This window comes from Cottoperca gobio, chromosome 3 (genome assembly GCF_900634415.1).
Source record: "Cottoperca gobio chromosome 3, fCotGob3.1, whole genome shotgun sequence".
Classification (NCBI taxonomy): domain Eukaryota; kingdom Metazoa; phylum Chordata; class Actinopteri; order Perciformes; family Bovichtidae; genus Cottoperca; species Cottoperca gobio.
Window position 1 is genome coordinate 19907660 of NC_041357.1, and position 22930 is coordinate 19930589.

At 40.8% G+C, this 22930-nt stretch overlaps 1 protein-coding gene across 1 annotated transcript; it reads left to right on the top strand.

The window, feature by feature from the left end:
• Window positions 1-1972: 1972 nt before the first annotated feature.
• dhx38 (DEAH (Asp-Glu-Ala-His) box polypeptide 38) lies at window positions 1973-17318 on the top strand. Its single transcript, XM_029460291.1, has 24 exons — window positions 1973-2114; window positions 2212-2375; window positions 2462-2580; window positions 2672-2748; window positions 2848-3003; window positions 3131-3292; window positions 3683-3790; window positions 4228-4352; window positions 4487-4624; window positions 4758-4944; window positions 6600-6785; window positions 6957-7097; window positions 7577-7687; window positions 8291-8407; window positions 8603-8710; window positions 8844-8956; window positions 10095-10303; window positions 11577-11731; window positions 12370-12525; window positions 12835-12969; window positions 13432-13557; window positions 13658-13753; window positions 14032-14153; window positions 16095-17318. Exons 2-24 carry the CDS (start codon window positions 2248-2250, stop codon window positions 16174-16176), a joined length of 3057 nt encoding a protein of 1018 aa, XP_029316151.1. The 5' UTR covers window positions 1973-2114; window positions 2212-2247; the 3' UTR covers window positions 16177-17318.
• Window positions 17319-22930: the final 5612 nt, after the last annotated feature.

Consider the following 22930-nt stretch of genomic DNA (forward strand, 5'->3'; position numbering starts at 1 on the left):
AAGTGTAAATGTCATATATGAATGATTTACAACTTTATGAGATATCTGTGTTTTGATGGGTTGTTTCTGAGTAGCGTTAAATAGTAGATACTAGATTTGTCTCCTTGAGCTAAAATGAATTTGATATTAAAAATAAGTGTTGTTATGAAAGACAAACGCTTTTAATTGTACAACGAGGTTCAGTGTAGGGGTAGATTAATTATTGGCAGTATATGAATTGACATATATAATTACCCATTATTTTCTAAAGTGATTTATTAAGAAAGAATATAAAACGTTCTCTGTTGTTATATCATTGTCAATTAGAAGTGAAACATTTAGGTGACTAATCAATCCGTTGATTGATTTTCTCTGATATTCATCTGCAGCTATTTTTAGAATAAGTTAATTGTCATCAAAAGTAATTTGTAAGATAAAAAACTAAAATCAAACTGGTTCAAACCTCTCAAATGTGAATGTTTGTTTCTTTTCCTAGTTGTCTATGCTGGTAAACCTTGGGTTTTTGGCAATATGAAGAGGTCACCTTTGACTCTGGGATCTTGTAATTGCTATTTTCTAACATCTTCCACATCATGGCATTCATGATGCCGAAAAGCTCAAACCATTTGTTAAAAAGAATAATTGAATAATTATACCTAACCGGTGTTGTCATGAGCAACAATTAAGTAGCTTTACACATTCTCAACTTTTGCACGTCATTATTTCCCCGCAGATAATGGATGACGATGTGTCCATGCATAGGCTGGAAGGGACTGATCCAGCTGCTCAAGTTGGTGGACTGATTGTAAAGAAGAGTGCTGCTGCAGAGCCCCATGTTTTTCGGGCACCCACTCCACGCACCTCCCTGCTGGGCTTGGATTTGCTAGCAGCCCAGAAAAGGAAGGAGCGAGAGAGTAAGGAACTGGCAGATGCTAGTGCCGATGACAGACAAACAAAGAAGTCAAAGGTTACCTCCTACCAGGACTGGGAGGAAAGTAAAAGTGACTCTGATGATGAAGAAGAAGAAGAAGAAGAAGAAGAAGAAGAAGATGATGATGATAAGGACAGTGGTGCTAAGAAGGAGAGGTAAGCGCCGGTGCTTCACACAATAATATTTGATCGATAATCATGGATAACGTATAGACAGGCAACATCTATCCCTCATGTCTATGGAGATTGTATTTATTTCTTAATATGAAATCCCTTGTTGCTCTATACTCCTGCATCTTCCTGTTTGAGAACATTTTAGAGCACTTTTTTTGTGGAGTTTTAGCCTGTGAGTCATTTAAGACACCAGCTCACTAAAACACATTGTGAGTCATTGCAAAACATGAATACACTTGGAACATTAACACCCCTTTCTTTTAATATGTATTTCCTTTGTTCCTGTTATATTTGTTGGAAATTTAGTGCAAGAATATGACTAATGTGTAATATTTTATTGCCGTCTTGCAGCAGGAAGTATCGTGTGACTGGCTCCGAGACACCCTCGAACCCCGGAGGGGTTAGCGAAGAGTTCCGACGCAGACATCAGCAGAGGGAGAAAGACAGACGTGAGCATGGAGTCTACGCCTCCTCCAAAGAGGACAGGAACAGAGAAAGAGACAAAGAAAGGAGCAGAGACAAGGGGAGAGACCGAAGGAGTGAAAAAGGTGAGTCTAAAGATCCCTCTTTGCCTCACACATATTCTAATGCAAGTACACTTGGTTGTAGTCTACAATCATTCATTAATAATAATAATAATAATAATAATACTTCTCAATTGGGAAGATCTGCAAGTTTTACCTGCATCATATTATTGCAAATTAAATACCTTTTTTTTTTTGACTGTTGTGAGAACAACTCGGGCAACTTGTGACTTTTTACATTAACTTTTTTATAAGGTATTTAAAAATCATAACGGGTAGATCCATTGGTAATAAAAGCAAACGTTAGATTAGTCAGGGTTGTTGAGAGTAACTTTCCCCGTCTCTGTTTGTCAGAGGAGCGAGAGAGCAGCCATAGCCGCGGTAGCAGCAGCAGCCGGTCGGAGAGAGGTGACAGGAGTGAGCGCTCGCAGAGAGATGGCTGGTCTGATCGCATCAGTCGGGGGAGTAAGAGAGAAGAACCCATGACGCCACAGCATCGCCCCAGAGGTAGTTTCATTTTATTTCAATGTATTATTTATAATTGACCTTGTACAAAGGATATTATGTTTAAGTGGTTGACTAAACTTATTTTGTTTTAACACAGATTCTTTCACACCCTCACGCTCCAACTGGGAGGAGGATGACAGTGGTTATTCCAGTTCACGGCATTCCCAGTGGGAGTCTCCGTCCCCTGCCCCAGTCTAACAAAGAGATGGATCGCTCGGAGCGAAGCCACCGCTCCGGCCGAGAGAGTGAGAGGAGAGACAGGTAAAGAACTTTTATTCATTTGCCGTACAATGTAGTGGGAATGCAGCAAATTCTACTTGATGCTTACACAACGTCTGTGTGCTTAGATCAATAAGAGGCCGCTACCCTGACGACACACCCCTACCTACCCCATCATACAAGTACAATGAGTGGGCCAATGACAGAAAACATTTGGGTTCTACGCCTCGTTTATCACAAGGAAAAGGTACTATTCTAAAAACGAGCCAGTTTGTGCTCACATGCAGGATTTAAATACTCTTTGTCCCATAACATTTCTTACTCGGTCTTTTCTCCAGGTAGGAAAGAAGATGGTGCGGGAGGAATTATGTTTGATAATGTGGATGAGAAAGACCAGTGGGATGAGGACCAGAAGGTGAGTGAGCACAGTTATCCCTCATTTAAGAACTCATTTCTGGTGATGCGTTTAAAGAAATGTATGTTTCACATCTCTGATTTCCTCACTGTTTTGCAGCAAGCAGACAGAGACTGGTACATGATGGATGAAGGCTATGATGAGTTCCACAACCCTTTCACTACCACCTCTGAAGAATATGTGAAGAAGAGGGAGCAGATTCTTCAGAAGCAGACTCAAAAAAGAATATCTGCCCATAGGCGACAGATCAACGAGGTACAACCGCAGTGCTTTATATCGGCCTAATCAGAGCTGTGTCTGCGTGCACAGGAGTTTACTCCATAAAGGTGTACTATTGTCTGTGCTGGTCTGTCTTTGTAACCGGATGTGTTTCCTGTCTCAGGATAATGAGCGGTGGGAGACCAACCGTATGCTGACCAGTGGTGTGGTGCAGAGGTTGGAGGTGGATGACGACTTTGAGGAGGACAATGCTGCTAAGGTTCATCTACTGATTCACAACCTTGTTCCTCCCTTTCTGGATGGAAGAATAGTCTTCACTAAGCAGGTAAACAAGACCTCTAGTCACTAGGTTTACTGTTTTGGTTAACAAATGGCTCTAACAAAAATATTTGATAATGATTCGGTGCTTTAGATGTCATATCTTTTTCAGAACTAGAGATGCCCGGAATTTCTTTGGCCGAATTTCTTTTAATGAAACTCTGTCCTGCCGATTCAGTTTTTCTTCCTAGAACTATGATTGACAGCATTATGTGTGTGTGGTCGTGTGCGCAGCGTAAAACCATTATGCGGCACACATGTGTAAATTTGAACTGATCGTATGGCCGATCAGCTGACAACTGGCCGGTTGATTGATGCGTCTCTAGTCAGAACTTAACTTGAAGAGATTTGTTTTTGATCTGAATGTGTGTGTGTGTGTGTGTGTTACCTCCTGCAGCCGGAGCCTGTCATCCCTGTGAAAGATGCAACCTCTGACATGGCCATCATCGCTCGTAAAGGCAGCCAGCTGGTCCGTAAACATCGTGAGCAGAAAGAACGCAAGAAGGTTGGTTGGATAAGGAACGAACACTGATGTTATTGATATTGTATACGTTTTAGAGCTAAAACCAGTAAGGGTTTTAAATGAATACATTATTGTTGTATTCATCTGAATGGAGAAATGTGGTGAAGCACTAAACACAAAGTAGATATGAGCTTCATACTCAGCTTTTGAGAAATGTCAATGGGGTTTGTTGGTGTGCAGCTGTCTGGTTGATAATGCCAACGCTGTCTAACTTCAGTAAATCATTTATTCATGATCACCTTACATGGTCGGTTGATGACATTTTAACTGCCGACCACTATCAGTGAGGTGAAACAACTTGACAGGTGTGTGTGTGTGTGTGTGTGTGTGTGTGTGTGTGTGTGTGTGTGTGAGAAGTTACTGACTGGAGCTTTAATCTTCATAATCATAAGATATAATTGTAATAATTTTGTTTTCAGGCACAGCACAAACATTGGGAATTGGCAGGCACCAAGTTGGGGGATATCATTGGCGTCAAGAAGACCGAGGAGTCAGACACCCATGGTGGAAAAGCGGTAGGCGAGGACGGCAAAGTAGACTACAGGTGACCAGACTATAGACTACTGTCTATGCAAATCTTGGATCTAAATTACAGTTCACATTTTCTTCTTAATAATTCACATGCTCTGACCTGCCGTATTAATCATTTTGTGATTTCTCTCTCTCTCTGCGTTACAGAGCAGAGCAGAAATTTGCAGACCACATGCGAGACAAGAGTGAGGCCAGCAGTGACTTTGCGAAGAAGAAGACCCTTCTGGAACAGAGGCAGTACCTGCCTATTTTTGCTGTCAGACAGCAACTCCTTAACATCATAAGGTATTGATACCCAGAGTTCATTGCTCTCAAGTATTGTTACCAATTTTCACTTAAAAAGTGTTTTTACATCACATCCAAACTGTGATGAGTTATTCTTTGACCAAGTTATAATGTTGACTTTTTAAATCTGCAGGGACAACAGCATCGTGATTGTTGTTGGGGAGACGGGCAGCGGGAAGACCACCCAGCTGACTCAGTACCTGCATGAGGATGGCTACACCAGCTACGGCATGGTGGGTTGTACTCAGCCCCGAAGAGTGGCAGCCATGAGTGTGGCCAAGAGAGTCAGTGAGGAGATTGGCACCAACCTTGGAGAGGAGGTGAGACCGCTGTCTGTAGTTCAAGCAAACCATTTCTACATGTGGGAATACTTTGGCCCTACTGTTGTAGAACCCTTGTGAACATCTAATATGAATTCATTTGCTGTTGAGATCCTTAGGATTAATTTGATCATGCAGAACGGTTTGAGGAGTTCATTGTATATATTCAACATAACCCTCCCCTTGATCATTTGTCCAATCGAGCTACTTTCAATGTTGTCTGATGTAAAAGAAACACGTTTTTCCATCACTCGTCCTTGTTATGATAATATTTTATCCTCTAATTTCCTTGATGAGATTTGGCAACCTTTTGGTACTAGCTTTAGATTTAAATACATTCCAAGTGCAGCCCATTTATGTGACCTACTTTTTTTGGGTCCACATTGCTCGTGAACTTAGCTTGTCTTTGCAGCGACTCCATTTCCTTTGGAGACTCTTTTTGGTATCTGCGGGAATATTTTGTTCATATTAAGTTATAGTATTAATCTTTTAATTGTCCATTGCGTATTAAAACTGCATGTGGGAAGAGCTAAGTTAACTTTGAAGCAGAGTTTTATGTACAATCTGGTTAAAAACCTGAATTGTTGCCTTTTTGTTTTCAATATCAAAGAAGCAGTTTAACTGATATTGGTCATGTAGTTGCCCCAGGACATCTGGGACTTTAAAGAGCTACTGTGTCCTTGCAGTTGTTTTGAAAGTCCTGTACACCAGTGGTCCCCAAACACCGGGCCACGGACCGGTACTCGTCTGTCACATGATACTTTACTTTAAAAAAAAACAAGCCCACAAGCAACAATGAGTGGAAAACAAACGTCTTTAAAGAGCTTTTATGGAAAAGGGAAAAGACCCAATGAGGAGACATTTAAAAGATGACATCAGGAGTCCACTTGTAGCGATAAACACCTCAATACGTGTTTATCGCTACATGCGCCGCTCTGCATAACATACAGGCTCGCAAATGAGGCAACGAAGCCTTCATAACGCCGGCACCCGGCGTTAAAAGACAAGCCCTTGGAGTTGTTTTAAAGAAAAAAAACATGAACAAGAAAGACAAACAATTACTGATGGCCACCACATCAACACATGCGAGTGCACTGAGAGCGTCATACTTAGTGACTAACCGTGTCGCTAAGAGAAGAAACCTTTTACTATTGGTGAAGAATGTATCCCCCTATATTGGACCGGCTCGTTGCAGAGACACAAGCTCAGGGCTCACACTAATTCAGCGTAATGGTGAGTTTTTTTATGCACTTTATATTTGTTTTTATGCCGGCCGTATCATTTTATTTCGTCATATTTATTCCCCCCCCCCCGGTCCGCGAACATATTGTCTTACATGAAACCGGTCCGTGGCATAAAAAAGGTTGGGGACCGCTGCTGTACACTACAGTAATTACTCCATAGCAAGTCGTAAGCTGTGTAACACCACCATCTAGTGGTCAAAGGTCAAATATCATGTGTGTTGTTGGCTTGTGGTTTGAACTGAGCAACGATAAAGGGAAACACTGGAGCTGCTTAAGTATTAGCTTCAAAACTGCAAACACTGAGATTAGGTAGTAAAGATCATATGTTAGTAATCCCTTTGCGTATCATACAGTAGATCACAAAGATGCATATTATTTTGAGTTGATTTGTATCGACTCTGTTGCCTGCAGGTGGGCTACGCAATCCGTTTTGAGGACTGCACATCGGAGAAAACCCTGATAAAGTACATGACAGACGGTATCCTGCTCAGGGAGTCATTGAGGGAGTCGGACCTGGACCACTACAGTGCCGTTATCATGGACGAGGCTCACGAGCGCTCCCTGAATACTGACGTGCTGTTCGGCCTGCTACGTGAGGTCAGTACACAACTACCTTACAACCATTAAACATATCTTTTATTTGATTTGTAAGACTTGTACACGGCTGCATCTGCTGTTTGTCTAAATGATAAATGACCTAGTGAGGTTGAGGTTTCAGTCTGCATACGTTCCACTCAACTGTCTCTCTTCTGTCCCGTTTCCTATCAGGTTGTAGCTCGACGTACTGATTTAAAACTCATAGTTACCTCTGCAACTATGGACTCGGACAAGTTTGCTGCATTTTTTGGCAACGTACCTATTTTCCACATTCCAGGAAGAACTTTTCCCGTAGACGTCTTATTTAGCAAGGTATGTTTCTGTTTCACTTAAAGGCACTTACACAACATCCTAAATACATTACATCATATTCTCTAAGTCCTTTTGCCACATTCATATCATTATTATGCCATTATTGCTTATTTATTATTATTATTATTATGCCGTATTTTAGGAATTACTGTTCATTTGTCATTTTTCTGAGACATTTTCCTTCATAACACATATTTTCTCTTTTGCACAATCATCTTGGATTGTAATGAAATCTTTACCCTTTTTAAAATGTGTTTAACCGTAGGACATATTTAGCCTATATGACAGACATAAGACCAATTAAACAAAATAAAAGTATATATTCTGTATCACATTTAGTATTGTAACTACAACACACCTTTCAGTTCTAAATGTGGCATACAACAATAAAAAGCTGTTCAAAGAATGATACTTTATTAGGATCATTCCAGTGGTTTAGTTTTGTACTGGACTCATTAGTTGTGTTTTGTGCTGTGCAGACTCCTCAGGAGGACTATGTGGAGGCAGCAGTGAAGCAGGCCCTGCAGATCCACCTCAGTGGGCTGATAGGAGACATCCTCATCTTTATGCCCGGGCAGGAGGATATCGAGGTGAGGGGCAGGGCTACTTTCATCACTCAAATGGCCGCTGCATATTCATGTTGGCATTAAGGACTGTGATCTGAACTTATGTACAAAATGTTCCGTATAAGTAAAGTTGTAGTTGTTGCTCTCAAAAAGACAGAATGTAATCTGTCAATCAATATAATAATAGTTTTGAATTTTGAATGACATTTTTTGTTTTATTTCTGTTTTGACTTTTCTATTTAGTTTTAGTTTTAGTGTGTTTGCTCATTTCAGTTTCTGTTTTTCAGGAAAGTTTAGTTTCATATATTTAGTTTAGTTAGATATATTTATCTTGGTTGAATGGCATTTGATCTACTACAATATTTAAATCATGTTCTTCTTATTGAAGTCTGCAAGACTAGACTGCATGTGATAAACAATAAGGATTAATTGTGATGCAACTGCTGCATAGCGCCATCTCCTGGAATGTTTACGGCAATACTTAATTTAGTTTAGTTTAGTTTATGATAATAACCCTGTCAATCACTGGCCACTTCCTGTCAACGGTTTATTTACATATGTTGATGAGGCAGAGGAGGATCTATCCATTTTGTGTTCCTAATTGAAGGTACATTGTTGTCCTTGCAGGTGACGTCAGATCAGATCACGGAGCGGCTGGAGGACTTGGATAATGCTCCTGCTCTGACTGTGTTGCCCATCTACTCCCAGCTGCCTTCTGACCTCCAGGCCAAGATCTTCCAGAAGGTTTGTATCTGTAACTGCCCACAATGTTGCAAGCATTTCTACACTTTACATCTATGAGTCCTTGTAATGCAAAATAAGTTTTTCATCATTCATACAGTATAACTGTCTGCTAACTGTGCATATGACAATAAATATCTTGAATCTTAATAAACACAAGTGAGAAAACAAAGCTAACTTTAATTGATCCTCTCCTAGGCTCCGGACGGTGTGAGGAAATGCATTGTCGCTACCAACATCGCTGAAACCTCCCTCACTGTGGATGGAATCATGTTTGTCGTAGATGCAGGATACTGCAAACTTAAGGTACTCGGTCACATCATATACATATATTTTCACACTGCAGTTCTTGAAAGCACCTTTCCAAGAACTGCAGGTTTTACCAACTACCAAGTTTAAACCAGTTTTTGTCGTGCTCACTTCTTCTCTCTGTCAACAGGTTTTCAATCCTCGCATTGGAATGGATGCGCTACAGGTTTATCCCATCAGCCAGGCGAATGCCAACCAGCGTTCTGGCCGAGCAGGACGTACAGGACCAGGGCAGTGTTACAGGTGATGGTCGTTGTATTCTGTCTGCAAAGTGGGCACACTTTATCCTCAAGGTCGCCCATCCCTGCTCTAATGCAACACAAAGTGGGATGTTTTTATCGGGTCATTCCTTTAACGGTCTCCTGACAGCCGGAACACACAGCACATTATTTCCCCACTATTCACACTCAGAAAAGAAAAATATATTTCTTTTCCATTCCGGTTTTCCTGTCTCCCAGAGATTGAAGCATGATTTTAGCATAACTGTTGTTAAAGTGTGTTTTCTCCCTTCAGTCGTTTGAGATCAGTGCCGTCCTCAGATGATTTGCTCAGAGCTCTGGATGTGTGACATGAGTGTTTTTCAGGGCAGGAAGAAGGCCAGAACTCTAATCTCCAGAGGATTTCATGCAGTTTAACTTTGTTTACGGCAGGGAAATGTGGCACAAAAGACCCTGTCAGAGGTTTCACTTGACCTCTCCCTCCTTTGCCATATTTATTTACGTAAAGATTGACAGAGGCACACACACACACACGGGGTGAAGCATTTTGCATTGCTAATGGGCCAGGATGCTTATGAAACTCCACATATCGCTGGATTAATCCTGCCCACCTGGTCTTACACACAAGCTCACACAAATCTATGAAGAATCAGTTTTGGAGGAGCTTTACACGGAGTACAGTCCAGGTGTTTGAGTAGCTGTGGATGTGTGTATGTGTTAGAGAGCAGAGAGACTGAGTCACGCTGGTTTGCTCCGCTTGCGTGGAGAATTCCCCGTTCAAAGACCCTTTTAGCTGTGACTGCAGGCACTCACTCACAAGCTCAAAACCTCCACATACATTCAAATCATTCTGTAATTATAAGCGCCTGCTTCACACCGCTGTAATTGTTGCGAGAGCGTTGTTAAGTCGGGTCCTTCACTGTAACTCAGGCTCTGGATGTTTCCCTTAATAAATTGAAGCTTCCTGAATTTTTCTCTGCGGCTGATCTACATCTGGCGCTCACTGCTTATTTACAATCCCACTGACGTGTCGGCACATATTGATATTCAATTTCTCTGTCCCAAAAAATACAAAATTGTACATTTTTCTTGTTTAGAAAAAATGATTCTTGGTGACTCAACACTCACTGTGTGTGTGTGTCTGTCCCCTCTTCTCTGTCCAGGCTCTACACTCAGAGCGCCTATAAGAATGAGATGCTGACTACCACCATACCAGAGATCCAGAGGACCAACCTGGCAAATGTGGTCCTGCTGTTAAAGTCTCTGGGTGTTCAGGATTTGCTCCTCTTCCACTTCATGGATCCACCACCTGAGGACAACATGCTCAACTCCATGTACCAGCTCTGGATCTTGGGAGCTCTGGACAACACAGGTGGGGGGGGAGTCAATAGTGTGATTACTAGAGTTATCATAAAAACCTTTTTAAATGATGTATTCGTTTACAGGACTTTGACATTTTTAATAGACTTTTAATATGCTGAGTATTGTGATTTATATTCAAACTAGGGTTGAAAGAAGTTCTTTTCAAAATCGGTTAATTTACCGATTGTTTCTCAATTAATCGATTTAACCGTTTGGTCTTTAAAATGTCGACAAATTGTGAACAAGTTCTCAATGTGATGTCTTCTAATGACCCAAAGATCTTCAGTTTACTGTAACAGAAGAAACATACAAAAAGCAAATATTCACATTGGAGAAGCTGGAACCAAAAAGGTTTTTGCCATTTCTTTATACAAAATTAAAAAATATTTGATTATCAAACTTGCAGATATTTGTTTTTGTCTGTTGACTAGTTAATTTTTACAGAACAAAAAAAAAAAGATTAACACTTGTCCATTTCCTGAGCGTGCGTTATATCGGTTTTCGTCTTCTCGCCTCTAGTCGTAGGCCTTACAGGGCGTACAGCTGTCTTATATATACAGATGGACCAAACAACACAATCCTCCTCCTTTTGAGATGAAGCTGAAGCTGTGAAAGAGAATATTGGGTGCTTCAGGGTCGTGTTTCCCCCTCAGCGCTACCTTAAGCTCCTACATAGTGAAGCTGACACCACAAACACAGGCAGGCTGTTTAAAAGATGCTGCAGTGATTATGCAGACGCAGCAGAAATGCCTTGAGGAGGTAGTTGTGAGGTTTAGCCAGTGGAGTAATTGCCTAGTAACTGATCTTTGTATTTGATTTGACTGGTCGGGTCTCATTTCTGTCTCATCCGTAGCCAGATTCCAGGGGATTTAGGGATTTGGGGATGAGGGGGGACTTTTGATGATTCCCTGTATGGTATGTTAACAGCAGATTATCTCTGATTAAGGCTTACCTGCCTCAAACTGGTGCTCTGCTTCTCTGCTTTTCGTCCTCATAAGCTTCTCAGACACTGTCGTCTAATCATTTAAATCAGAACTGGCAAAGTTTTTGATCTTGCGCTCTTTTTTTCCTTTACAAGTATTCTCAACTGTCAGCAGTTCATCCTCTCTCACGGTGTTAGACAAATAAGTGTCACATTACGCTGGCTTCACCCTCACGCCAGCAGGCGTTTGATGGAAAAGGAGCTTATCACTCGTCTTGTGCTTGTTCCTCCTTAATACGTCATGCACTTTTATAATCTTCACGACTGACCCTCATAATTGTGTTCCCTTTTGTCCTTTCAGGTGCTTTGACACCGACGGGGCGTCTGATGGTGGAGTTCCCCCTCGACCCCGCCCTCTCCAAGATGCTGATTGTGTCCTGCGACATGGCCTGCAGTGCTGACATCCTTATCATAGTCTCCATGCTGTCTGTGCCGGCCATCTTCTACAGGCCTAAGGTACATTTCATAGAGTTACTGTGTAATTGACACTACGTACTGTTTAGAATCAATTTACTGTGTCTGTGGCTGCCCCCAACCCTAATCTCATTTACATCCATTTCTATTGCAAGGTTCATTTATTTGTAATTTTACAACACAGGGTTGCACAATGAAATGTAATTTCCCCTTCTCTATCTACATTATATATACACTATTAAGGTATTTTGTTCTGTTAATACGCTATAATCGATATTTTTGTATTAATAATAGGTCACCGGACTACTTGTATGTGAAAGCGGTCGCTCAAAGTGATGAAGCCACAGAGAATTATCCCCCAACTCTGCAGCTCCCTGAGCTCTGTGGAGCGTTTTCAGCTAATTGTTGTGGGTTTCCAGCCGGCAGATTTCCCATTCTAACTCTATCGAAAGCTAAAAGCTCACTACACTACCTGTCCAGGACCACATGGCAGACAGACACTTAGACACTAGCTGGAGAACATATTGGAGCATTTAGCTAATTAAAGAATGAAGAAATGAATTGACACGTTTAAATGCCTAAAGCAAGTTGTTTGTGTAGAACAATATTTCACAAGGAAACAAATAAACCTTCATATGAAAACAATCCCAATTATGTGAAATGTATCTGTGTGTCTGCAGGGTCGTGAGGAGGAGAGTGACCAGGTGAGGGAGAAGTTCGCAGTCCCAGAGAGCGACCACCTCACATACCTTAACGTCTACATGCAGTGGAAAAACAACAACTACTCCAGCGTCTGGTGCAATGAGCACTTCATCCACACCAAGGCCATGCGCAAGGTCAGACTCCCACCTGTTCTCTCCGTCAACACCCTCTGATACATCAAGATGATCATGTAGAAATCTAAATTGGGCATGCGCTTTCTTGCTTTTAATTTGGCGTTTGAATATGTAGTATGTGATTCAGATCCTGTGAGGCCTCTTCAGTATCCAGCTGAATTATTTTAAGTAATGGTTCGCCTTATACTCTGAGAATATTTCACCCGACCTCCCGAGATATATTTTCCCTTAAAGCAATCGATTGCAAGTCAACAGGTTGGACGTGTTTCCTACGTGGTTCCACTTCCAATACATATTGTTTTTGTGCAGGTGCGTGAGGTGCGCTCCCAGTTAAAGGACATCATGGTGCAGCAGAGGATGAACCTGATTTCCTGCGGGTCAGACTGGGACATCATCAGAAAGTGCATCTGTGCCGCATACTTCCACCAGGCTGCCAAGCTCAAGGTACCACCGTCACTTTGCTCAGTTAATATGTTACGCCTAGTGGTAACTGGTTGTGGCAGATTTCTAGCAGCATAATTACAGAGTGGGGAAATATCCCTTCTGGCCTCACATTAATACAGCGCTAAAATCTGAAAGGGAATTTGAAATCATCACTGTATAATCTAGGTTCTCCGTTTGACTTTATGGGTAGCCGGCTAACTCGAGCAGTCGTAGCAATGCAGGATATACTTCGAATGTATTTTCCTGCTGTCTAAGCTGCTGCCAGGTGGAGAAGCAAATTAACCCATAAGACCTGCTTTGCTCTGACCTTAAAGTGCTCCCATAGATGCAGGCGCAACCGCACTCACTGAGACCAACACACACCGTTAACATGCAGCAGACTACACACAGGGTCCCGCTTTCCTGTCCAGAAATTCTGAGTCGCACATTTAACTTGTTATTAATGCCTGTGTTTGCTCCCAGGGCATTGGTGAATATGTGAACGTGAGGACAGGCATGCCGTGTCACCTCCATCCTACCAGCTCCCTGTTTGGTATGGGCTACACCCCGGACTACATCATCTACCACGAGCTCGTCATGACCACCAAGGTAAAAAAGCCCGTCGGCCTGCAGAACTCGGTCAGCATGGAAACATTTAATGATTTACTGTACGTGTTCGTTGAGGTTTAACTTGCGCTTTGTGTTGTAGGAGTACATGCAGTGTGTGACTTCAGTGGATGGAGAGTGGCTGGCAGAACTTGGGCCCATGTTTTACAGCGTCAAACAAGCAGGAAAAAGCAGGACGGTAAGGCAACGCAAGGCTGGTACTTGCTCAATACACATTAGATGTATTCACAAAAGAATGTCCACAGGAATGTCCCCATGTTTGTACTTTTGGTCCGGTGCTGATTTTACTTTTTGGGCTTTGTGCCTTAGACCAGTGGTACCCAACCGTTTTGTCTTGTAACCTCTTCGAATGAAGAAATGGCTACTTGCGACTTCTTGCCACTGGTTGCATATGGCAGCCGGTTGTGGCCAGGTTTTTCTGTATACCTTTCTCACCTGTTTGGGTTGCTCTTTCAGGAGAACCGTCGCCGGGCCAAAGAGGAGATCACCAACATGGAGGAGGAGATGTCCATGGCTGAGGAGCAGCTGCAAGCCCGCCGAGAGGAGCAGGACAAGAAGAGCAACACCGGCACTGTTAAGTAAGTCGGCGACCACCTCTCCTTTTGCCTCCTCATTACACAGAGGTCCTCATCTAACAATGGTTCCCCGTGGCCCTCATTTTCCATACGCAGTTGAGATAGAAACATTTCATTTACCTACTTCGCTGCCAATCCATATCTTTCCCCCCTCCCTCTCTCACTCTCTCTACTCCTCCTCTCTCACTCTTCATGATGAGCTTTTCTCACCTCTGGTCCCTCTAGACGAGACAAAAAGAAATAATATTGACTCCTGGCTGACCCCCATTACTGCAGCAATTTAAATTGTGCCATAGCAGAGCAGAAAAAGGGAGGGGAATGTTCAATTTCAAATTAGACCAAAAAAATTAATTTCACACCCTTCCACCAGCTGTACAGAAAGAAATCAGGTTATAAAGACAGATTTAGAAAAAGAAAGAACTTTTGTTGTTAATTAATCAGCTGGTTTATCTGTCTGCCTTTTCGTGACTACATCTGTAACAGATCTGTAAAAATAATCACACTGGAGGTGTAGGATTAAGAATGAGATTTAAGCAGAGGAAGCTGGATGTGTGATAATGAATGTCTCCGGCTCTCCTGGGCTCTCAGCTGCCTTTGTCCTCCGGCAGGCCTCACAAGCGTTTCCTTTATGAGTTCAGTGTGACTAAGATGAGATATTTCTCTGGGTGCGCCTTCATTTGCCGGCTGCTTGGTGTGAGGAAGTGTTAGAAGCCTGTTAAGACTTTACGTGACTGTAAGGTGATTATCTTTGTATGTTGGACAGTTGCTTGGAAAAAAACAAGACATTTTAACTTCACTTTGGGGTTCAGGAAAGTGCCATGGGCCTTACTCATTTTCTTTTGTTCTGATATTTTATAGACCAACAATTAATTGATTTAATCTTGAAAAGAATTCTAGGTTAATTGATAAATAAAATAAGCCTTAGTTGCTGCCCTATATATCAAGTTCTATACAGGCTATACACCCATATGGCTATACGGGCTAAGATTTATGGATTTTCTCTCTTCCCAGGAAATCACATGTTTCTGTTCATTTCTGTATGGGTTGAAAATCAATTAGCAGACTGCTGGAAATAGCTTGAGTTGTGCAATCCATCATAGTGTGCGACAAATGTTCCTTTTATTTTTTTTGTCACACTTACAACACTGTTATGCGGTAGTGCAGGTACAGATTGATTGAGTTTTCTTGTACAGAAATGAAAGACAAGAAGTAGATCCCCAGATTTGTAGAAGAAGAAGAATTACTTTGTCAACGTACACAAATCAATTCTAATAAGTCTTTTCACATATCCCTCCTAGTTACCCATACATACAGTCCCCCACACAAGCAGCCTGGTTTGCTGTAATGTAAAATACACAGACTTTGTAGTGAGTGGTCTAAAACATGCATGACCAATGATATGGTCCTTTTTAAGAACCCGTAGAGGCAAATCCGTGTTTAAATTCAGTATATGCTCCACATGTGTGCATTGCTGTTATGAAACTACTAGCCGGTTGTGTATTAAAGGGAAGCGCAACAATTTCCCAGCGAAGACAGAGAGAATGGGACACTGTGACAGAAGGGGGTTATGGCCTGATGGTTGTAATTGCTGCAGGTGTGTGTGTCTGTGTGTGTGAGGAAGACAGAGATGAGGGAAGTGTGGGCAGTGTCAGGGTGTCACGCTGCTGTAATTAAAGATGATAGATTGTGCTGTCAGAGGCGTCAGGCGCTCTACGTCCCGACACTCTTCACAGAGACACCCGCTTGCCTTTTCGCTCTCCTGCAGTCCTGCTGGATGTTCACATTCAGCTGCACAGGCCAGTCTTCCCTCACCTTCAGCCTTTTCAGCTTTTAAATGCCAGCTGCTTATCTAATGTAAGAGATGTTTAAGCATGTAACTAAACAGAGCAGTAAAGTGAGTGTTACAGCAAATACAACTTGTCTTCTTCCTCTTCTCTGATTCAGGGTTGTGAAAATCTGCACACCGGGAAGAAAAGACGAGGCCCCCATGACGCCCAGACGCACCCCTGCTCGCTTTGGACTGTAGAACCCCCCCCCCCATCAACCAATCATGTTGACTCCCCTAGACTCATTATTACCCAGACCTGGACCACACCAGCACAAGCAAACAGTGTAACTTCCAGCTGCCATTTGTCCCTCCCAGCATGGCCAGAATCAACTGCAGTTCATGTACAGACCACTAGAGTGAGAACTTGTATAAGGCACAAGACTCAAAGACGAGCCAGCTCCCTTCACCTTCATCAGCCGATAGCTGTTTCCATGATACATTTTAATCAAATAAAGGACTGCATTGTTGTTTTTTTGTATATTCAGTATTTATATGTTGTCATCACTGAAAAGTGATTTTACAAATGTCTATACAGTAATGATTTTACTCAAACTAGAAGCATTTCATTTTCTATGTTCTGTTGCATTTTTTTCCATCTTGAATGTATTATCAGAGGTAAACTGATAAATAGTGATCTAATTTCAATGTTACTTGTCTTTGTGTCTTTGCATTTACTAGTTCTTGTTCTGTCGTGGCCTGAAGTGTGTGCGTGTGTGTGTGTGGTGTGTGTGTGTGTGTGTGTGTGCGTGTGTGTGTGTGTGTGCGCGTGCGACCATTAAGTGCTCTTCTACGGACTGAAGCACTATTCAAACTGTACTTGTGGCATGAGTGTCTTCAGACTCTAGAGTTGTATTGTAATGCCCCCCAATACACACACAACACACTCATGCAGGCTTAGGCGATTGACCTTTTTCTATTTTCTGTTAACCCCGTTCCACCACTGTAATGTACCACAGCTTTGCTTCATACAAAACATTATCACGCTGGATTAAACCTATCAACGGTTTTATTTTCATGGTCCTTGTGTTCAAAATAACACAGTTTCCTTCGTAGTTTTCCTCGAAACAAATGTTTGCAAATGTGTCTTTTTAAATGGGTAAATGTGTTTGTTGATGTACGCCCTCGTCTGCCCTCGCAGCTGATCCGAATATTGTGCAGCTTCGGATAGACTGGTCGATCTGTATCAACACAGGTCAGCGAGGGCCATGTTTGGATAGTGACAGTGGCTCTCTTTTGTCTTTTTTTACATGGATCTGAGCCAGCAGGAGGACTGCTAATGGATTTTTTTTGTCTCGACATCTTTTGTAAATGAAAAAAATAAATGTTAGCTATTTTTTAAATCCAAGGTGATTTCATTTGATATTGTAGTCACTAATGTGTCTTTGTGCACCGCAAGTGCCCAACATAATAATGTTATTTAGATGCACATTTTTAAGTGAGTTTTGCAGCAGCATGAATGATGGCTCAATAAGTGAAAGTTATGTAAATGAGTTCAGGCTATAAATTCTCTATGTGGCATGGGACGCCCTATAAAAATAAAACATCAGAAGTTCTGCGCACACAGAATGCCTCAGGGTACCCACGGATCCTTAAAAAGTCTTAAACATCTTAAATTTAGTTTCTAAAAATGTTTTAAAGTGTCTTGAATTGTAGAAGAGGAGGCAGTAAATCTGGGTCAGCGAGGTCAAGACCTCTCAGGCCTCGTTCTTGTTTCCCTCTGTCGCTCTGCCCCTGGTGCTGCCGGCGGGGTTTTATCAAGGCACGTGGTCATTCTCATTGGGCCACTCGTGTCCGCCGGCCGACATTTTATGACATTTGTAATGGCCTACTATACTTCGACTTTTTTAAATGACTTTTTTTAATGTTTTATGGAATACTACAATGACTTCATGACATTTCTTCTTACACACCATGACTTGTGATGGCACTTATTATGGCATGTTCTACTATCACTTTTTATATAACATTACTTTATGAGATACTTCACCATGACTTGTTTACGCTATACCTGCATTTTATGTTTGTCTTTTTACTTTACTTTATACTTCATACTTTACTATGACTTTTAGAAGTTTTTGTGACATAATATATTTTGACCTTTTATGACATTTTAGCGACATAAAACTTTTTAAAGACTTTTTTTTAATGACATGCCTTTTTATATATTTGTTTATGAAATACTTTTTTGTTACATTTCTATAACATATTATACTATGATCTTTTATGACATAATATACCATGACTTTTTCTGAAATTTAATTTAATGACTTTATTTGAGACATACTTTTCAAAGACTTGTTTTAATTACATTTTTTATGGCATTTTATATACATACTATAATATGACTAACAAAGATTATGGCATACTGTACCATGACTTATACTTTTACTACATACTATATATTTACTATACCTTACTATATATATATATATATATATATATATATATGTATATATGTATATATATATATATATATATATATATATATATATATATATATATATATATATATATATATATATATATGTATATATGTATATATATATATATATATATATATATATATATATATATATATATATATATATATATGTATATTTGTATGAGATACTACCGCTATGCTATGCATCTTTTGACTTTAGAGAATTATTTTATGACTTACTATTCCAGGAATTTCTTTATAAAAATTATTTATGGCATACTACACTGACTTTTTAACAATATTTCTTTATGGCTTTATATAAAATAATTATAACACATGATACATTTAAAAATAACTACTATACCATAACTTCTTTATGTTATAATATGAATTTCATGTAAATCTGTACTGACTTTTTATAACGTTTTTGTAAAATACTACACAATACATAATTTATTTTACTTTTTTAACACTAATCATTTTCTACAGCCAGAGATTTAATCAGGCACTTTAAAGGTAACACAACTGTACAGACAGCTGTCATCAATTGAGCTGCAGATTACTTCTGGATTAATAGTTTTTCCCATAGTATTTTACAAACTAGTGAAATGCTCATTATCTTCTTAACGTCTTTAAATGAGGGCTGCAATTTTCAGTATTGATCAATTGTTTTTCAATCATAAATCCAAGATAAAATCTTGAACTTGTTTGTTTTGTTTGACAAAAAGCCCCAAACCCAAATCCTCATGATTAAGAAGCTAAAACCAGAAAAACATTTGACATTTTTACTTAAACAATGACAAAATAGTTGCTGATTAAATACTGTTGGTTGACTAATTAATTCAGCTCTACTTCTAATTGCTGTTTTTATTTGGAATAGCATAAAAAGAAGCTAGCGGCATATAATGTTTGACATGTTTGACTAAAACAATTAATTGATTATATAACAAAGTGAATTGCCTCTCTGTCAATCAGCTATGAAACTGGCACGTCCAAATTACGTTAGATGATGAAGACATTGAACACTTGGTTGGTAAAAAACCGTCACATTATCCAAACTGTCCTAACAGTTGACTGTCGTGCATGTCATGAACGTTTTCTTACAACTAACCTGAGGTCAGTGAGGTCATGGGCATTGGTGGCACAACATGTAAATATAAATATGGAGCATCCCAAAGTGAAATGAAATTCCCAGAATGGTTGTTTTTATTGTCAGCTTCACAATTGCAGGCGGAGGCGAGTGAAACTGATCAGAGAGAAACAAAAAGCCCAGGTCTGTCCCTCCCTCACTCAGGCACTCACGCCCACATATGTCACACACATCTACATGTAGTGATCCCCGAGCTTTGAAAGCCCTCAGCTGTAAAGACGTTGATATGCTTTAGATGAAGAGCCAGGCTATATGTGGGTGGATCTTGTGTTTGGCTTTACTGAAGCTGCATGTAAATATTCAGGTCACAAGACTGTTGAACAAAAGCCTGGTGTTCCAGCGTCTTCATCACAGTTAGGTTGACATGTCTTGATGTCTCTTAGCTGAAACCGCTCTTACTCGATGGCATCAATTTGGAGGGAAAAGACAAAAAAAAGACGCCAGCCTGCCTGTGATTTCTTCAAATGTAGTGCACAACAACTAGCAGCGTCTTTCTCTTAGCTGAATCCCTCTGCAGCACTCCTTTCTTGTTGGTCAGAGTCTGTCTCACTGTAACCCTCATGCAAATAAGCATGATTATGAGTGTTCCCATGACCCCCTCAATTCTCCAAGTCATCTTGATTGAGTGTGGCAGGCGGAGGCGGGGATGGATATAATGGACTTCAGCAACTTTAATGAGACAAATCTCAGCTATGGGATGACATTTTGAAATAGTCCTTGTGAATGACAGTGTCAGCAGTCACCTTTACCAAAGCCTTCCAGGGATGGTCCATGTAATGATGGAGGGAATTAAAATGGCCTCCAAGGCGGTGGAGAAGGGAGCCATAGGATTAGGGTGCAAAGCCACGCCTCTTAAATGGGCTCTTCTGCCACACCCCAAATAAAGTACAGCTGCACATCGTCACCCTGAGATTTGATGGAGGGATTAGGGTGAATGTTCGTTGTTGACCACTGTGAGATTTGTTGAGATGAGCTGTCCCTCACATTAAGTGCCCCACCCTCCCCTTGTTGTGTGTCTGGTGGCAGACAGGGACAAGCTCTGCTGTCATTACAAACTTAATAAGACCAGAATTGAGATTGATGAGAAAAACAGAGGCATCAACCGCTCTTTTAATTAACTCTTGTCCCGTAATGGTGCGGGGACGGGGGCACGGAGCAAAGAATGAGACATTTTCTTTCTCTTTCCACCCCTTTCTGTTTTGTTGCCTCGCTCACCCCCGATAATGAACAGCCTTCTGGGACCCAATTACATCCAAGGCTGCATTAGGAGCACAGCAGGCCCAGTGGAAACTTCAGCTGAGTTTTCACTCATCTCCCCCCTCCTCTCCCTGTTACCCTGCTGGAGATGGCCTTCACTTTATTGAATTTTGAACGTTCCCCACCCCCCCTCCCCCCCTGTCTTCTGTAGTCGCTAACCTTAACCAGTTCTGAATCCACATGTGGTTTATGATGGAAGCAGAAGGCGATGTCTGCTTGCTGTTGGCTGTCCTGCACTGCTTGTGGTTTTGTATACAATGTGTAATAGGTGATGTGAATCGTGCACTAAAGCTTGTTTTTGTGACAACAAACACACTTTCTTGTGAAAGGAGATCAGAATCTGTTCATTTATGATTAAATATCTGTCAGAGTGTTGTAGATTAAGATGAGTCAATCAACAACTGTTGTTTTTTTTAATCAAAAGGCAAACTCAATCATTAACATTTGTACAAAGCGTAAACATTTTTCATATAACAAAATCATACATTTCTTTTTTGTCAAGGACACGAGGACACGTGGCATCACTTTAAATCAAGTTTAATGGCAATAACAAGTCACAACAAAGACAACCGACTCCAAAGTCTAAACAGCAGTTGTCATCTTGGCATGGTAACATTTTAAATATCGATAAACACAAAATCCAGCTGAGGCTGATGGGAATGTTATTAGTTTTGCAAGTATTGTGTTGGACAACAATTAAGTTGAGGCATCACCAAAGTTATTACAATTCATCCTCTGAATGTCTGTCAACATTTAAGGGTAATCAATTCAATATTTGAGACATTTCAGTAAAACCAAGGAAGAGGAAAATTCAGAGGCATTTTGTAAAACAAATAAATAAATGTTATTAGTCACCATATTTTGTGTTAACATTCTTGTACAGAGCATTCAGACACTTTACTAGAGCCTGGGAGGCCTTTGTGGGATTTGTACAGTATGTGATGGCTGAATGTGTTTTAGATGGGGACTGCCTTTAAATGCAATGCTTGGGGACATCCAAGGCATTAATAACAATTATTGGTGTTCTGTAGTTTTCTCAGACACATTAAGTGTGGCGTATTGACTGCTTTGCTAGAAAGAATGTTGCCTATTGATTTGGCCAAGGCAGAAACTGATGTTCTCCTCTTCCTGTGAGGCTGGAATTAATCCTTACATGCTGACAGTGAGTACAAAAAACGTACCTACTACGACCCCGTGACTGCAGAGCCACCTCACTGCTTCCGTGCACGCTCACGGTACATCCTCACTGACGCCTTCTGAAAAGTCAAACGAAACAAGGGATGGGCACGAACCAATGCACGGAATGACAACGTGCTGCAAGAAAAAAATAGCTGCTGCAACATTTATCACTAACTACAATTCCTACTTTCAATATTGTTTGTATAAATCAGTAAGTACATTTTATTTTGAAAACATTAACTGCTGTTTTCATGAACTTTGTTTTTGGTTAGTATAAAGTCAAATTGAATTTTTACCAAACTAAACACATACAGTTAACTTCTGTTAGTAAAAGAAGCACATTTTGGAGTGTTGCAGCATGCAGTAATGTTTTCACTGGTCCATTGTCTTATCCCTAACCAACACTTTGTGTGTACTGTACTACCATGCTTGGTCTACCTCCCTGTGGACTGTATGGTTACTAACAGCTCATCCACTATTGCTTAGGGGTCTTATTTTGTTCTAGAAGAAAGACTTTATACTGTCAAACTCAGACATCCCTTGTGATTGAAGGCCGATGGGCATGGAACTCTCAGAGCTGCCCTCAAAGCTGCAACAACGCCTGCTTTCACACAGCCAGCTTGTGGTGGGTGGAGTGGAAGAACAAAGGCAGACTTGTTAGGGTTTAGATGCCTTTATTATTCTTTTATTTGGCTGCAATTTCTTGTCTATCTGCCCATATTCATTAAGATAAGATTGTGGCTTGTGGGGTCTGTGGCTCTAGGAGTAGTTACTGTATGTGACTCAAAACACATCAAGTGCTTTACTTTTCTTCTGTAGAAATCAACGTACAGAAAGTGAATCAGAAAAGCTCATCGTGTATTCACCTCACATGTACTAAAAACTAATGAAATCAAAACAAAAACAACAGGGTACAAAATGAAATGAAATTATTCCTACAGCAG

Bases quoted from the DNA above. Each gene is read 5' to 3' on its own strand.
- dhx38 (XM_029460291.1), top strand. From the start codon at position 2,248: ATGACAGTGGTTATTCCAGTTCACGGCATTCCCAGTGGGAGTCTCCGT. The intron at 3,004-3,130 runs GTACAACCGCAG...TTCCTGTCTCAG, and splicing joins ATAGGCGACAGATCAACGAG to GATAATGAGCGGTGGGAGAC. The intron at 7,098-7,576 runs GTATGTTTCTGT...TGTGCTGTGCAG, and splicing joins TAGACGTCTTATTTAGCAAG to ACTCCTCAGGAGGACTATGT.